General features: G+C 38.5%; 1 protein-coding gene across 1 annotated transcript; it reads right to left on the bottom strand.

Annotated features, from left to right (window-relative positions):
- Positions 1 to 10,907: 10,907 nt before the first annotated feature.
- LOC136747101 (olfactory receptor 52K1-like) lies at positions 10,908 to 17,766 on the bottom strand. Its single transcript, XM_066700057.1, has 3 exons — positions 16,921 to 17,766; positions 13,703 to 13,750; positions 10,908 to 11,120 (listed from the first exon to the last, which is right to left on the bottom strand). The coding sequence occupies exons 1-3, from the start codon at positions 17,764 to 17,766 to the stop codon at positions 10,908 to 10,910; spliced, it is 1,107 nt and encodes a 368-aa protein (XP_066556154.1).
- Between the last annotated feature and the right edge of the window lie 674 nt (positions 17,767 to 18,440).

Raw genomic sequence — 18,440 nt, 5'->3', positions numbered from 1 at the left:
CAGTGTTTCTAAACATCCTTAACCACCTTAATGCTTCAGCGTCATACAACAAAAATAAATAAATAAACAAATAAATAAATAGCCAGATCCTGTGCGTTTATACAGTTTTGTTACATTTTACTTTTCTGTCTTCTGTTAAGCAATCGTTGAATGGTGAAACAGACTGTTTGGATAACAGCAAAAAAGTTAAGTTAAGTTAAGTTTTGAACAGTTAAGTGTACACAGCTTAAGCGGCAGACCCTGATCAAAGTGGAGAGACGGGTCCGTGCACTGAGATGGCCCGTGTGCTATGAGTATGTTGCAGAGACATAAGATGAAAGGGACATATTTTAGTTTGAGATGAATCCTTTATAATTTTTTAATAGCCTACAAAACAAATGTGATAGGATGTTGAGCTACACCTGTATAGAAAATCCATCAGCCGTTAACTTGTCTGAATATAATTGCCTCAACCTCATTTACAACATTGCAGACTGTTAAAAAGAGAGAGCAAATGGCTAAAGTTTGCTCTTGAAACAGAGAAGGAAATAGAGACTTGTGAAGAGGTCTTAGTTCAGACCCTAGCCCCTGCACTGACACTTAAGCTCGTCTTCAGGTAACCTCTGAGTAAATATTTTAAATGACCACAAGCACCCATAGCCCGCTACAAAACTACTCACATGCTGTGACATTTTAATACATCGTATTACCTATTTCTGTTTGCTGCATATTTTTTGTTACTGATAATGATTGAGCTGTAGAAAAGATGTTTTATAAAACTTTTAAAAGAACTATACATCTGTTGCGAGATACAATTTTTGACAATCACAAATCGATACATTGAAGAACCTTCCTGTTTGCTGTACATGTTTCATTACAACTGGACACTACTTAGATATAGACAATAACTACAGAACTAGACAATTGAAGTGAAATACAGCTTGTGTCTAGCCTATCTGCCCAATATAGGCCTTCTCTCTGTTTAATTAAGACTTTAATAACATTTTCACTTTTTTTTTTTTAATGAAGAATTGGAAAAGTAGAAGCGTTTCTCGCAATTATAATGCATGAGATCCTTTGCAAAAAAAATGACAAAGAATGAGCTAAAGTGATCCAAACAGTGAAAACCTCAGATCATTGAAACAGAACATATTTTAGAAATGTTATGGTCTTATGTTACTCTAATGTAGATCAGAATGACCCCTGTCAGTGTACATGAGAAGGGAACCAGTATTGTACAGGGATTGTGCTCAATAATCGGGGCGGTGGGCGGCGGATGACCTACTCCGAAGCCCCTTCTCCTGACAGTGTGATTGGTGCCACAGGCCTTGAGGCTCATGACTTTTTTAAGAACATAAGAACATAAGAAAGTTTACAAACGAGAGAGGGCCATTCGACCCATCGTGCTCGTTTGGTGTTTATTAATATCTAAGTGATCCAAGGATCCTATCCAGACTATTTTTAAATGTTCCCAAACTTTCAGCTTCAACCACATCGCTGGGTAGATTATTCCAGATTGTGACTACTCTCTGTGTAAAGAAGTGTCTCCTGTTTACCGTTTTGAATGCCTTGAAGCCCAATTTCCATTTGTGTCCCCGGGTGCGTGTGTCCCTTCTGATCTGGAAAAGCTCTGGTTTGATGTGGTGGATGCCTTTCATGATTTTGAAGACTTGGATCAAGTCCCCACGTAGTCTCCTCTGTTCCAGGGTGAAAAGGTTCAGTTCCCTCAGTCTCTCCGAGTAGGACTTTCCCTTCAGACCTGGAATAAGTCTGGTTGCTCTCCTCTGAACTGCCTCTAAAGCAGCGATATCCTTCTTGAAGTGTGGTGCCCAGAACTGTACACAGTATTCCAGATGAGGTCTAACTAGTGCATTGTACAGTCTTAACATTACTTCCCTTGTTTTAAATTCTACACTTTTGACAATATACCCTAACATTCTGTTTGCCTTTTTTATTGCTTCCCCACATTGCTTGGATGGAGAAAGTGAAGAGTCCACATAGACTCCTAGGTCTTTCTCATGCGTTACATCATCTAGATCTGTACCTCCCATAGTCTAATTATAGTGGACATTTTTGTTACCTGCATGTATTACCTTGCACTTGTCCACATTGAATTTAATCTGCCAGGTGTCAGCCCACAACTGAATATTATCTAAGTCCCTCTGAATAGCCTGTGCTGCCAAGATTGTATCTGCTGAGCCACCTATTTTAGTATCATCTTCAAATTTGACAAGTTTGCTAACTATCCCAGAATCCAGATCATTAATAATGATTAGAAAAAGCAAAGGCCCTAGTACTGATCCCTGTGGAGCTCCACTAACAACCTCACTCCAGTTAGAAGCGACTCCTCTTATCGACTCCCTCTGTTTCCTATACATCAACCAGTTCATAATCCATCTACTTACATTACCCTGAATTCCTACAGCTTCCAATTTGAGGATCAGTCTTTGGTGTGGAACCTTATCAAAAGCTTTTTGGAAATCTAAGTATATCATATCATATGCTTTCACGTGATCTACAGCTGCAGTTGCATGTTCAAAACATTTTAATACATTAGTAAGACATGATCTGCCTCGTCTAAACCCATGTTGACTATCTCCAAGAATATGGTTTTCATTGAGATGCTCCTCTATTTTCTGTCTAATCATTTTTTCCAACATTTTACAGGTGATGCAGGGGAGACTGATTGGTCTGTAATTTCCTGGCTCAGTTTTGTCCCCTTTCTTGTGGATTGGTATGACATTTGCTGTCTTCCAGTCAGTTGGCACATCCCCTGTTCTAAGTGTCATTTGGAATAATCGAGTTAGCAGCTTATAAATAATTTCCCTCATTTCTGTTGGAAATATCCCATCTGGCCCAGGTGATTTGTTTGTTTTTAATTCTGCTAGTCCCTTTAGTACCTCATCCTTATTTATCCTGATTTCTCTTAGGGTTTGACTGGACTGATTGTCAACCTGTGGCATGTCATCTGTTTTTTCTTTTGTAAGAACCTCTGTGAAATACTCATTTAGAATATTTGCCACATCTTGTTCGTTTTCCAAGATACCTCCATTTTTGCCCTTTATCCGTTTCACCTCCTCCTTTATTGACCGCTTGCTGTTGTAATATTGAAAAAAGCTATGTTTCTTTCTATTTCCCTCTTTGCTTTCCTGATCCCTTTCTTAAGATCTCTTTGCAGCTCAACATATTCTATGTATTTTGTTTCGTCACCATCCCTTTTGTATGCCCTATACAACATTTTCTTCCTCTTTATATTTTTTTGTATACCTCTATTAAACCATTTTGGCCAGTGTTTTTTGTTCCTCAATTTGCTAAGTTTTGGTACAAATTGATCCAGAGCCTCAAGTAGTATATTCTTAAAATATACCCATCCATTTTCAACGAACTCTGTATCCAGTGTGCTCCAGTCTACCTCTTCTAAATGCCATCTCATACCTTCAAGGTTTGCTTTTCTAAAATTGTAGACCATTGTTTTAGACTTGGACCTTGTTTTTTGAAAGAATGCCTCAAAGCTAACCATATTGTGATCACAATTTGCCATTGGTTCTCTAACTACTGTCCCCCTGACTCTATCTTGGTCATTTGAAAAGATCAAGTCAATACATGCGCTCTCTCTGGTTGGTTTCCTGACAAATTGGGTTAGAAAGCAGTCATTTACCATCTCAAGCATTTCTATTTCTGCTTCTGTAGTCCCCACTGGGCTTTTCCAGTCTAAGTTTGGGAAATTGAAATCCCCCATTATAACAGCCACATCCTTGCTACATGCAGTCCTGATTACACTGGACAATGCAGCATCTTTCTGAATATTTGAGTTTGGTGGCCTGTAACACACTCCTACCACTAATCCTCCAGATCTCGTGTTCAAAATTTTAACCCACAAAGATTCTGTTCCGTTTCTGGGATCTAATACAAGTTCTTCTGCCTCAATGTAATTTTTCACATATAATGCTACCCCACCCCCTCTTCGATTTTGCCTGTGTCTCCTAAACTGTGTGTATCCTTCCAACTTGTATTCATCCCCATAATTTTCTGTAAGCCATGTTTCCGTCACTCCTACAACATCATAGTCACACGCCAGCACTGTGGCTTCCAAGTCTAACATCTTGTTCCTTATACTCCTGGCATTGAGGTACAAACATTTCAGGACTTTCCTACTGGCAGTTTCCCTTGGTTTTCTTTCCTTAGTGTAACATCTCCCATTGTCAGAGCTCCCAGGCCCCCTGGTTCCTAGTTTAAATGATTCTCAATTTCACTGCACATACGCACTCCCAATGCATTAGCCCCCCTTCTGTTTAGATGTAGACCGTCCGGTTTGTACAAATCCCATCTATCCCAGAAGAAAGACCAATGCTCCATAAACCTAAACCCCTCTTCCCTACACCAAGCTTTCAACCACGTGTTAAACTTTCTAATCTCTGCCCGTCTCCCTGGCCTGGCACGTGGTACCAGAAGTATTTCAGAGAAAACTACCGTGGAGGTTCTGCTCTTTAGTTTTGTTCCTAACTCTTTAAATTTGTCTTGCAGAACCTCTGTCCTACCTTTTCCTATGTCATTAGTTCCAATGTGGACCATGGCCAGTGGATTCCCCCCGGCTTTGGCCAGTAGCTCTTCTACTAGTTTAGGGAGATCTGCAACCTGAGCACCAGGCAGGCAAGATACCATGCGTGTCTCCTTGTCACTAGAACACACTGTGTGATCTACACCTCTAAGAATTGAGTCTCCTACTATAACTACCTCCCTCTTCTGGGGGGGAGTGGGCACCATGGTGCTCTGGTGCTCAACTGCCCTCCCATCACCCTCTGAGCTGTCACTGTCCAACTCGGTGTCCAGCAGTTGGAACCTGTTGGGCAATTCAAGATCTTGGGGTGTCTCTAGGGGTTGTGCACGCCCTTTTCTGCAGTTACGACCTACTGTAACCCAGCAGTTCTCTACACTGTCCTGCTCTAAGGTCTCAACACTCCTAGGTTTTGGCGTGCACACCATCTCTCTCATGGGCTGATTGACCAATTCTTCTATATCCCTAATACAGCACAGATCGACAAGCTGAGCCTCAAGATCACAAACCTTGATCTTTAGGATTTCAACCTGCTGACAACGTTCACAAATGAAGCCTTCTTGGATGAGTTCATCCAGGAAGGCAATCATTCTGCAAACCTGACACTGTAGTGGCCACATGCATCTAAATGTTACTTTTTTTTTTTTTTTTTTACTTCTCTTGGTTCCTGCTGCTAGTCAACTGCCTAACTTTTGTCAGCGAGAAACAGCACAGCTCTTTCTCAACAGCTGCTTTAAGTAGCTTTTGTCTACCTACCCCCAATTCACACCTAACTGGCCACACCTGGCTCCTCCTGCAACAGAATTCCTGCTAGTCCTAGACAGAAACTCCCTTCTACAACCTGTTTACTTTCACCAACTCAGCAGCTGAACTGAATTGACTTCAATTTAGGCAAACTACAGACAATGCTAACATCAATTTAAGGCAAACTTAAAACAAAATGAGCAATGCTAAGACTATTCTGAAACTAGTCAAACAACAAGATGGCTACCTCTCACCTGTACTCTCCGGTCTCTCTCTGTGGCAACTTGTAAATACTTCTGTTTTTTTGAATGACTGTGTAAGCCCTTTGTGTGAAATACATAAACTTTGTAAGTGCAAAACTAAAATAAAAGTAGTAATAAATAGTAATAAAACCTTCAAATATTTGCCCATGTCAGTTTTGTATTTATAATATCCTTTTCCTCCTAGTATTTTATTTTTGTATTAACTTACTGTAAAACCCACATGTATCTTTGCCTACCTCATTCCCTCTGTTTATTTTCTATTTCTATCTCTGCCTCTATTTTCTGCAGCTGTTTGTTTTGCAGGGGAAAAGCAACAACAACAAAACAACGTGTAAGTTATCTTACTAACGACTCTGGTGCTTGATTCACACGTGAGCCAGTTTGACTCCCGGGTGACACTCTCTGTCCCTCTATGTGTTAATCTTTCACTGTTGCCTCTATGAATGCTGCTCCTTCTCATCTACCTAGGTCTCACACTTTGAAATACTGAGACTATGGAGCTGGTATTAACTAGAAAAAGTACAAATCTGCTGGTTTCATGAAGATATACTTGTTCATGATTTCTTATGTTACTTTAGTATTAATTCATTAATTTATTTTACTTAACACCCCGATGATGGTGAAATGTTTGAAATGACTTTATCATTATTTGATTCTGTAGGAAATATACTAGTCTAAGGCTTTTGCCACACCACCAAGGGTTGTCAGCTAACCAAGGCTGCTCTGTTTAGTTTAGGATTTCTCATTATTGATTTATTTATTTATTCCCCTTTACTTAATATCATGTGTTAATATATTTAAAATTACTTTTTAATTCTTTATAATGGTAAGAATTATACTAGTTAGCGGTGCTGAAAGCTGTCCAAACGTTTTATTATCAATACATCCTGGGACATTAAGATCTTCAGAATAACCCTCCACCCCATTCTAATGTGTACCATATATAAATATACATACACACACAGAGACCTATGTTTAAGATTATGAATGATCTTCACTTAATCTTATTGCATGAATTGTTTAGATTTACTTATTCTTTTGAACATATATATATGTTGTCGGTGAATAGTGAGAACCAGCCTGGCTCTGTGGCCCTCCAAGATGGGTTATCAAAGCTATAGTCCAGACTGTTACCGGAGCCTATAATTGTCTGAGCGTCATAACCCACCGAGAGCTCCGTAAACAAGCCTTACTATGAGATGTAGTGGTGTGGAGTAGTGGTTAGGACTCTAGACTCTGGCACACAGGGTGGTGGGCTCAATCCCTGGTGGGGGGCACTGCTGTTGTACCCTTGCGCAAGGTACTTTGCCTAGATTGCTCCAGTAAATGCCCAGTTGTATAAATGGGTAAATGTAAACAATAATGTGATATCCTATAATAATTGTAATAAGGGTGTCTGCTAAGAAATGTAGTTTTATTAAGACTATGAGTCTTTTTTACTTCAGAAAGTGAATCTTCAACTTTCTATGCGGTCTTTAGCCCTTCTTTGATGCTCAGATGGCTTTATTTTCAACTGCCATACATCCCTTTATGGCCTAAATTACCTTTGTGTATTTGTCTACATGGGAGAAATAAAAGTAAAATACGTATATTGTCATCATGAATGAGAATGGCTGCCATGCAGATGCAGGTATTGGGAGACCGCTTTCCTCATCATAGTCGGTCTTTCTTAGATAGCCCTAGACGTATAGTGTATACATATACACACATTTATATAGGATCTTAAGAAAACAAAAAAAGAAGCACCACTTACTTTAATCCTTCATGAACCTTGGTTTAAAAGCTGTAAAAACAACCTAACCTTAAGTGGGCCCTGCAGAGTGAGAGCCCCCAGCAGTCAGGACCCCAGGCCCTGCAGCGTTAACACATTCACACCTGTACTTTCCTTACTTAAAGGGGGCCATGGATAGGGTGATGTTTGTGCTCTGCCCCATTCACACACCCCAGATAGCCAGCAAGAATACTGCTAATTAAGGACAGGGCAACACAGACAATCTTTGTAAGCTTGTAACTCAATTGTTTTAACACAGTTTCATTTAACTTACATCTATGTTGCTGTGTGTGCATGTATATATAGAGAGAGATTAAATAAGTACATTAAATATATTAACCCCTAAAGTTTAACTCTTTAAACATGTCTGCACTTTTACAAAAAAATGTAAGTATACAGAATTACCACAAGCTTTTTTTATTTTTTAATGAAAATTACTATTTAAATGTTTACTACAAATTGTCAATATAAAGAATGACCCAAGCTTTTTTATACTGATTCTCAGACTCAGACTTATCATTATGCATTGAGAGAGAGAGAGAGAGAGCTAAAATAAATTAAAAACATATTATCATCTTAAGTTTAACTCTTACGTGCTTTTAAGACTGTTAAAAACAATTACTAGAATGTATTTAAGTAAAAATGAATGAACACATTATGAGAGAGAGAGAGAGAAAGAGAGAGAGAGAGAGAGAGAGCGCGATGTTGTAAATAAAACATTTGCTGGGCCTTTAAAATTACTTCTGGATCCAGAACACGTGTTTTTGGTTTTTTTTAATAGCAAGGTTTGTTTGGTATCAAACAAAAAACAAAACAAAAATTCAGAAACTACTCAGAACAGCGTTTATCCCCACAAAAGAAGTCTTTGGGCTTTTTGTTACAAGTCTTATAAATTATATAGGTTAAAAGTGTTTAGAAATGTTTGATGTCACCGCTCATGCAGACTGCGGTCTGCCCTCCATGGTGGGATCTATTTAACACTGTGTGACCCAATGCTTTTATTTTTAAACTCTGACTTATCATTATGCATTGAGAGAGAGAGAGAGAGAGAGAGAGAGAGAGAGAGAGAGAGAGCTAAAATAAATTAAAAACATTTTAATTCTTAAGTTTAACTCGTACAAGCTTATAATACAGTTAGAAAGCAGTTACTAGACTGTATTTAAGTAAAATCGAATGAACACGAATGTGAGAGAGATTATATAAGTAAAATATAGCCACAGCTTAAGCTTAATTCTGACGAGCTTTAAACATGGCGGAGGGTTTTTACAAAAACAATGACCCTATACAGACTGAACACAAGCTTTTTTATTTTATTTTTAATTAAAAATAGGCTTATTATTAAGCAAACAGCCTATCTGCAGATGTTTCCAGAGATTGAGAGAGAGAGAGAGAGAGAGAGAGAGAGAGAGAGAGAGAGACAGTATGGCTGGGATAATCACACTGTGAGGAGGGGGGTCTGAAACTTGTATTGGTTGGGCGTGGTTACATCAAATGTGATTCCACCCAACACTACAGTAGACTCTGAACTCTCTGGACAATTCACACTCTGACCATTCACACTCTCCCGCAAGAACAAAGACCTACAGAACTAATCAGTGTATGTGGAGGGAATGGGATGGCTAGGGGGGTGAGAGCAGGAGAGAAGGAGGGGGGTTGTCGTGGGGGTTAGGGCGCTATGGGTGTACACTTCCGTCCGGATATGACGTAGGTATAATAAAAAAGTGACGTAACATGCCATAAAATATCTGGAAACGCCTATGGAGCACCCCATTCTACTTACGTGTTCCCTTAATTTTTTTGAGCAGTGTACATAACCAAAAACTAGTAAAGCTTTCTTTTAATTTATAGTTTTGCATTATTTTATTTTATAATATGATAATATACACCGATCAGCCATAACATTATGACCACCTGCCTAATATTGTGTAGGGTCCCCCTTTTGCCGCCAAAACAGCCCTGACCCATCGAGGCATAGACTCCACTAGACCTCTGAAGGTGTGCTGTGGTATCTGGCACCAAGACATTAGCAGCAGATTCTTTAAGTCCTGTAAGTCCTGTAAGCAAGGTGTGGCCTCCATGGATCGGACTTGTTTGTCCAGCACATCCCACAGATGCTCGATTGGATTGAGATCTGGGGAATTTGGAGGTCAAGTCAACATCTTGAACTCGTGATTAATCAGACCAGGCCACCTTCTTCCATTGCTCCGTGGTCCAGTTCTGATGCTCACATGCCCATTGTAGGCACTTTTGACAATGGACAGGGGTCAGCATGGGCACCCTGACAGGTCTGCGGCTACGCAGCCCCATACGCAACAAACTGCAATGCGCTGTGTGCTCTGACACCTTTCTATTTGAACCAGCATTCACTTTTTCAGCAATTTGAGCTACAGTAGCTCGTCTGTTGGATCGGACCACACGGGCCAGCCTTCGCTCCCCACGTGCATCAATGAGCCTTGGCCACACATGACCCTGTCGCCGGTTCACCGCTTTTCCTTCCTTGGACCACTTTTGATAGGTACTGACCACTGCAGATACTACCCAGACACTGGGATCCCCCAGATAAAAATACCAGGGGGCCCCTTGGGGCCACATCTGAGCCACCCAGAAGCCGGAACATCAGTCACACTCTGGTGGGAACAGTAATGCAGAGAGGGGGAGGCCAGCAGCGCCTCTACCCTCACCTTCAACAATAACTAAAGACCATGTACAGAGCGGGTGCAACAGGAGATCGGCTCATGTACCCGTCTGCTGGACACAGGAGCACTCAGCTTCTGCCAACTAGCACAGCTAGGGGTGGGGCGATAGCAGCTATACTGTAGAGTAGTATACAAAGCAGAGCATCAACAGCCAACTCTTGTGCCCTTGCTTAACAAAAGAGCAGTCACTAACAGCTAGGAGCTGGGTGACGACAAGCTCTCCTGCATGAAACAAGGAACCATATACAAGTTTGACGGGGCAAGCCCTGTAAGTACTGTTTATGTTGTTTGAGAATTTTACATTTTCAAATTAAAAATATACAAAAACATATAAATCTTTTTTTTTAAATCCAATTCTAAAATAATCTATAAAAGTCATAAAAGTGAACTCAAAATAAACAAATGCATTAAAGCAATCAATCAAGGTGTTAATGTGGCAAACTGCCAAAACAACAATTTAACAAAACAATCTAATACATTGAAAATTAATGGAAAATGCATCAGATAAATCAACAAACAAACAGAACATCAAAGCAACAAAAATAAAACAATCTGATGCATTTAAAGGAATAAAAATGGTCAATGCATTTGACAAAAAAAAAAACCATCAAACAATCAAAGCACTCTTTTCAGCCTCTCCATTTTACTCCCCCAGACAAACCGAAATATAATTCTAGTAATTAATTTACTCGTATGCCTGTCTAGGGGAAATATAATGCCTACATAGAGAAGAATAGGAAAAAGGATGGCCTTTATGACCTGCACCTTACCAGTCATCGTCAAGGTCCTTGTACTCCAGCCGTGGATCTTCCTTTGTACCTTGGTTAAGGCTTCCTCCCAGCTCCGGGTGCACGTGTTGATCCTGTCGATCATGATCCCCAGAACCTTGATGGCCGGCTTCATGGGAAACACAGTCGGCGGGCCCCGGCCGACAGGCCATGCCTGGGTGAGGTAGACCTCTTCTCCATAGAAAGGGCCAGTCTACCCTCTCTGTCCACCGACCCCAAGACCTGTGCCAGGTCTTCCTTCAGCACTTCCCAAAAGATCATATAGAATTCAACAGGGATCCCATCGGGACTCGGTGTCCTACCAGAGTTGAGGCTCTTCTTCACCTGGGAGAGTTCAGTTCAGTTCAGTTCAGTCCTTGCGGGACTCCAACAGGGACAGAAAGTGATGGATCAGACATGCCCTCTAAAGTTGGGTAAACAAGTCCTGTGTTGTGGAGGCCTGAACTGTTATACCTGCTTCTTCCCGCACCTGAGTCTTACACTCCCTGACTGTTTGCATAGGCAGTCGTGACAGAAACATGAATAGTTATACAACTCCAATCTCTTTTATATCTAAGCACAACTGAAGGATACAGAGTCTGGTGGGACTATGGGCATTTCATTAACTTTATTATTTTATTAGATTGACTACTGGATTTAAAGAATTGTGCTGTTTGGCTGTATGACTGAAATGACATGTGATGTTTCAATGTAACTATAAGTGGGTATACATTGAATAATACTTCTATGGTGTATTGTATTATTGTGTATGGGAATAATGTAAAAAAACGAGTTATATAATTGTGTGTGGTAAGAAAGCCATTGCTTTGTAATGAATGCATAATACATATTTACTCTAGTCAATAAAAAAGGTTAATAGCATAATACGTTTATTGTGTGATAGAATTGGCCTTTGAACAGTGCCAATTTGGTCCTAACTTTTTGGGAAATTATAGATGATAATGTTTATACAAAGATTTGTACAGCAGTCATCACAAGGTTTACTTTTTGCAGAATAAGGATGGAATTATGTAACCCATAATCAACAATGAAGGTTCATTTGAAGAAAAAAAATGTTACAGTGAATGTCCATTAATGAGTAAAAAACAAATAAAGATAGCCACACAGCATCTTGAACAGACCGATGTTGCAGTGCACTACGCCAAAGTGATGGTTGACTTAATGGAGAAATAAGTTAAAATACTATAATTAAAGGTTTCCCAGATTATAGGAATCTACAATTGAAGAGCTTGTGTTATATTTTATATTAATACTAGTATGTAGACTGAGCAAAATAGATTTATCGAGCTAGCAACAGCCGTTAAGGCAGTTGTTCAGGGCATACCCTCTAGCAATTCCTGTCAACTATAAAAGGATCAAACAGTGGAGAGAGAGCACACAGCTGTTTGTTAAAAGTTTGTTTGTGGACTTAATTGCTTTCCCAGATTGGCAGGAACTGTTTTTGTTAATGATTGATTGACAATTGTTAATGATGACCATGGGATCGGACCTTTTTCAGTATATCAAAGGAAGCCATTTGGTTTCCGCATCCCACACCTCCCCCCAGGAAGACAACCACAGACATTACGAGGGCCAGAGACCTGACCTCAAGGCAACACTTTTTGGAAGTGTGTGACTGACCCTGCCCACAGAACCACATGTCATGCCTCCTATAAAAGCTGTAAATATCTTGCTATTCAGAGAGACTCCACTCAGATGGAGAGCTTCCATGTCAGGGCCTTCCAGGCAAGGCATGTTAAATACATACTTTATACTCTGTGCATCAAGCTTAGGTTCTTCAGCAATACATTGTGAAACATCTCAGATGGTGTTCGCAGTTGCATACATTCTTTTATTTGGCTTCTTTCCTCTTTGCTCTATTGCCAACCGGTGGGACTGAAGAACCGGTACAAGTGTTTTGTAGTAACTATATAATGTTTTATATTAATATAAATAGAAATATCATTAGAAATAATATCATATATACAGCCAGAGTAAATTGGATCTATCAGGATAGCAGGATGTCTCCTCTCTATGATAAAAGGATCATACAGCTGCTCGTTGTTTAGAGTCTGTTTGTGGACTTAAGTGTCTTTCCAAAGGAGGCTGGCGAGGTCACATCATAGTGATTGATTGACAGTTGTTAATGACGACCGTGGGACTGGACTTCTTGGAATACATCAATGGAAGCCATCTGGTTTCCACATCCCACACTTACCCCCAGGAAGACAACATTCCAAAGCTACACTTCTTGGGAGCATGTGACTGGATCTTGCCCACAGAACCACGTCATGCTTTCTATAAATGCTGTTACATTTTGTTGTTCAGAGAGACTCCGCTGAGAGGTGGGGAGCTTACATGTCGCCTCTGTGCTTCAAAACGTGATCTGGTGCCATTTCCGGTCATATCTGACCTGGATTCAGGAAATCTGAAACAAACATTTTCAAGTGGAAAAACACTATGAAAGTCAATCAATGATATATTTAATTGGTTTCCGCATTAACTGATACATATACACTGCAAATGTCATGAGAGTATCGTTTCATCGAAGATCACATTTTTTCAGATCTATTTTACTAAGATGAAGGTACATAAAACTCTGTCTGGCAAGTGGATATGGGACATGATGTTCACAATGTAAGTTCTTTTGCACTAGATTGGTCTGTCTAATTGTCCCCATTGTGACCCTGATCCAGAGCCATCCCTAGCAGTAGAGTTGACTGAAATCTACTAACAAAGTGGATAAAAAACATTTGTATGAGACCTCCCAATAGAGTTATTCCATCCCAGTCAAATAAAAAGCTTAAAACCTCTCTGCTTAAATACCACTGTGATCTGAAAATAGACAATACATTTGGCACTACATTTACACTGGGAAGAAAAGCAAATGTCTACACTAAATGTAATTTGAATTCTAAAAAAATTGCCACTATATTGATTTCAGGCCAATGAGTGAACAAGAGAAGAAGGAATAATTCCTAAAAATTGTTAATATATATATATATATTGTAACGAGCATCGCTTTTCCTGGCTCTTGTCGCGGATCCACCACGCTGTGCAGCAATAACGCAGGTTACTAACCAGACAAGAACTTTATTAAGAACAACAGGCTTTTTGGCTGGAGCGACTTTATAGCTCTTAGCACTCACTCTACAAACTCTCACACTCAACTTCCCTACTGAACTGAAGTTAGGCGGAACCGGGCACCCGTATTTATTAATTTACACCCCGTGACTAGCTCCCCCAATCATGGCGCGCCCCGTGTTCCCGTGCTGGGCCAACCCCTGACCCCCGGATCTAACTAAGCCCAGTTACATAAACATACAGGAAGTAACATAAACACACCCCAAATGACCCCCCAGTCCTAGATCGCTACAATATATATATATATATATATATATATATATATATAGTCAGATTTTAATCATATAACAGAACATAATACAATAAGTGTGTTTAATATGTATTAGAAGTGGTAAAACACACAAGACCATTAATGTTCATTTAAATTACTTTTCAGGATACATAACCAATAAGAATTAAAGCTGTACTTTTAATATATTGGTTTTTCTCTTTCAATTCTGCAAACACTACTTGTCCAACTTTCTTCTACAACCACACATTACAAAATTGATGACCTTACTGTTTGAATAGGAATCACCTCTTCTCTCTCTTCCATGAGCTCATACTTTAACCCAGCTCTCTGAACTGTGACTCTTAAATCTCTATCTGTATTCCCCTGGTGAGGTTCTAAGGGCTCATTAGTTATTGTTCTTAATGAAAGCATATTAATCTGCTGTGATGTTATGTGGGAGTAGTAAGAATACATTTGTAATACTGGAAATACAATAACCGCATGAGCAGTGCAAACTCTCGCAGCTAATTCTGAAGTACAAAATGTGTTTGTTTCTTTTCTGTTTGTTTTGACCTTATTAGTCTTGATAAACACCAGCTCATCTGTGTGTGTTTCCTTAGAGACAGACTTTTTAATCATCCAAGGAGGCATTTTAATAATGATCAAATACAAGTTTTGTACATGAGGAGTATTGAAACAGTTATTAATGGGATTAAAAGACGATGCAATGTAATTTTTTTGAAGACAGCTTTTGAAAGAGATGTGGTAAACCGAACAGAGAACAGTTTTTTTTTTCCTGGTGCTTGGTTGAGGCTACAAGCTGCTTTGAGGCTCCATCCCACTGCATATAGACTCAGTATATATCAACAGTATTAGATAATAATAATAATAATGTTGTCCTGTATTAATATTATTATTATTATTATTATTATTATTATTATTATTATTATTATTAGTAGTAGTAGTAGTAGTAGTAGTAGTAGTAGTAGTAGTAGTAGTATTTATTTCAAGGAGTTCAAGGAGATTCAGATTAAAACCGTGTTGCATTTTAAAGCTTACAAGGAACTATACAGAATTCAAATGCTACATAAGATTAAGATGGTTTAACAAACATGCAGAACACACCATAATTAATCCAGACGTTCAGTAAACAATATACAGTATAATATACAGAAAAAAACAGCAACATTATTAAAAAAGCATTTGCTTCAACAGTGAGAAATACACCTTTAAAACTAAGAAAGAAAACAGACGATGCCTGTTATATGATCTTTCATAGTGGGTAGTGAAGAGGAGCACTGCTGAGTTCCTGTTGATAATAGTTTCTGACTTACCAAGCAAAGAGATGGGTGAGTGACACGTGCCACAGGGTGATCAGAGACACTGCAGTCATGATGTTGCTGGGATGCTGGTTTCAACACTGGGAAGGGAATGAGTGGACATGAGAGCTGGGAGAGTAAGGGGAAGGTACAGCTCAGCAACCAGCAGAAACTGAGAGTAGAATATGCTTCCATGCGACTCAGTTTAGCCTGGGATCATTTTGCACATTATTAACATTATTTTAATATTATTATTATTTAATATTAATATTATTTTAACAGTATTAAAAAGAGGCAAAGTAGTTTTAAATTAATTATTCTTATGCAGGGCTGCCCTAGCCTTTTGGAGGCCATGGGCAAGAGTTGATTGTGCCCCCCCCCACTGCAAAACATTTTAGTGGTACCCATCTTTATGGCAGAGAGAAAATGTTTAGGTAAAACTAAAAGACACCCAAACATTTAAATCACAGAACATTTATTGCACATACATTGTACATGTTGATGCTTTAATAATAAATACAAATGTAAATACAGTGGACTCGGTAAATACAGTAAACACGCTTCTCCGCAATGCAGAAGAAAATACAGGCTTCCAAAAATATCTTGGACAACTTCACAAAATAAACAGTATTTTCTATTTTTTTATTTCACTCTTTGTCATATATATCTTGCCATATCTCCCCAAATGTACTAATACATTTCTCTAGCTCACATCTTCATAGAAATAATAAGGCCCTTTAGGTTAATAATGAGTTAAAATGAAAACTACTCAACTCTACTGGTCAATGAAACTCTATAGATTTTTTTTCTTTACTAATTATGAAAAAAGTATTTGATATAAATCTGAACTTTACCATAGTGGACAGCACTATGCAATCATGAGGTGTAAAATGCATTGTGAAATTGTGAATGAGACCACATCATGCACTAGTCCAAATTATGCATTAAAACTATATAACTGAAGCACGTTTCCATTAAAAACAACGCATTTTAAAATTTTTAAAAGGAGTATGCAATTCTCTGATATGCAATTATAAGGAGTCGACTGTAATGATAACAATAATGCATAGTAACAGTAACAATTTCAATATTGCACCAAACGGAATATACTGAAGGAAAAAAACAAAACATCCACATAAAGACAAAATAATTGTGCATGTCGTAATGGGTAAATGCTCACATTACATCTCAGTCACAGCACAAAAGCCCTCGGGTGGAACCCTTTTTTTTTTGTTAAAAAATATGATGTCATATTTTATGGGCCCTGTGATGTTCTGGGGCCCTAGGCGACTGTCTAGTCACCTGAACGGAGGGCCGGACCTGTTCTTATATTCCATAATCAATGTATACTTGATACTTTCATGGAGATGGGTCCAATTATTGTGAATTGAAATAGTTTCTGCATCTGCTCTCTTATCAATTTTGTTCTTATTCCATAAATAATTGGGTGGAAAGTGCTGGGGAAAAGTAAGTACATTATGCTTATTAGGGTGTGAATACCGGGGTTGAGTGAATTCTTGATCCGGTATGCAAGAAAGGCTGTCATGGCAAAAGTGTAAGACACACCTGTGACTATTAATTGAGTTCCACATGTGTGGCTTGCCTTCTGTCGGGAGTTTCCTGAGTGTGTTTTAAAAACATCAGAGAAAATTTTGATATATGAAATTACAATGACCACGATATCAGTGACTGTTATGCAAAAAACTCCAAACAACCCAATAATATTATTTTTACTTGTGTTTCCACAGGCTAAACTTACCAGAGCCATGTGCTCACAAAAGCAATGATCAATAACATTTGAAGCACAATAGGAAAGAGGACTGGCTAGGGACACTATTAGTGAAATAATACATGTATTTCTCAAAATAACTAAGGCAGAGAATTTCAAGAAAGAATAAATGTTTATGTAATCATTGTAACGCAGTGGGATACATATGGCAACATAGCGATCCAAAGCCATCCCTAGGAGTAGCGTTGACTGAAAGGCACTAATAAAATGAACAAAAAACATTTGAACCAGACAACCCAATAGAGTTATTCCATTCCAGTTGAATAAAAAGCTTAATAACATATTTGGAACAAATATTATTGGCAAAGTCAGGTCTACACAGGCATTGATACATATTAAGACATACATGGGAGAATGTAAACTCTTTGCTGCTGTAATAGTGAATATCAGTGCTGCATTACCAACAAAAGACAATACCCCTATCAGAAAGAAAGGGATGAAAAGATATTGTCTGTGTTCCCCAAGTCCCTGAAATCCATGCAAAAGAAATTCTGTGTGAGATGTAATTCTGCTTTGATTTTGATGCATTTTCACTTCTTAAATACCACTGTTATCTGAAAACAAGCAATAAATTAGGCATTTCAATAACACTGTGGAGAAAATCACATTTCTGCCAAAAATGTAGTTGCAATTAATTTAAAAAAATACCATTGTATTGATTACCCTGTTAGACAAGGGCCAATTACTGCAGAATAGTATGAGAGAATAATGCCAAAATATTCTGAATTTGCTTCTTCAAAAGTGAAGAAAATAAGATCTGGAAGAAGTTTCATGTAATGTGAGAATGAATGACACTCATATGGAACTCAACACCATTTTTCAATGTAATGTCAATATCGTATTAATCTAATGCTAGGTGATACTACCAAAGAGGACTTTAAAAAAGCATAAACTGCACTTTACCTGATCTCTCGATATTTTTATTTCTTTCAGATATATATGAATCATCTTTTAGTTGTTTAAGAAAATAGGCTACAATCAGTGTTTAGTAACAATTTAAGAGGTTAGAACAGACCAAGAGGCCACCTGTGCAGAACACATATATCATTTTATAACTGGGCACTTCTTTCTTTCTTCCGAGTGGACATTATTGGTTACTTAAATTAGTTATCAGGGTACCTATCCAATTACCATTAAAACTGTGCTGATATTGTATTTATACTTATCTATTTTTGTTCTGCAAATATATACTTTTAAAAAAA

The sequence above is a fragment of the Amia ocellicauda genome, chromosome 3, assembly GCF_036373705.1.
Source record: "Amia ocellicauda isolate fAmiCal2 chromosome 3, fAmiCal2.hap1, whole genome shotgun sequence".
Lineage (NCBI taxonomy): Eukaryota > Metazoa > Chordata > Actinopteri > Amiiformes > Amiidae > Amia > Amia ocellicauda.
This window is presented reverse-complemented; position numbering and strand designations above follow the sequence as displayed.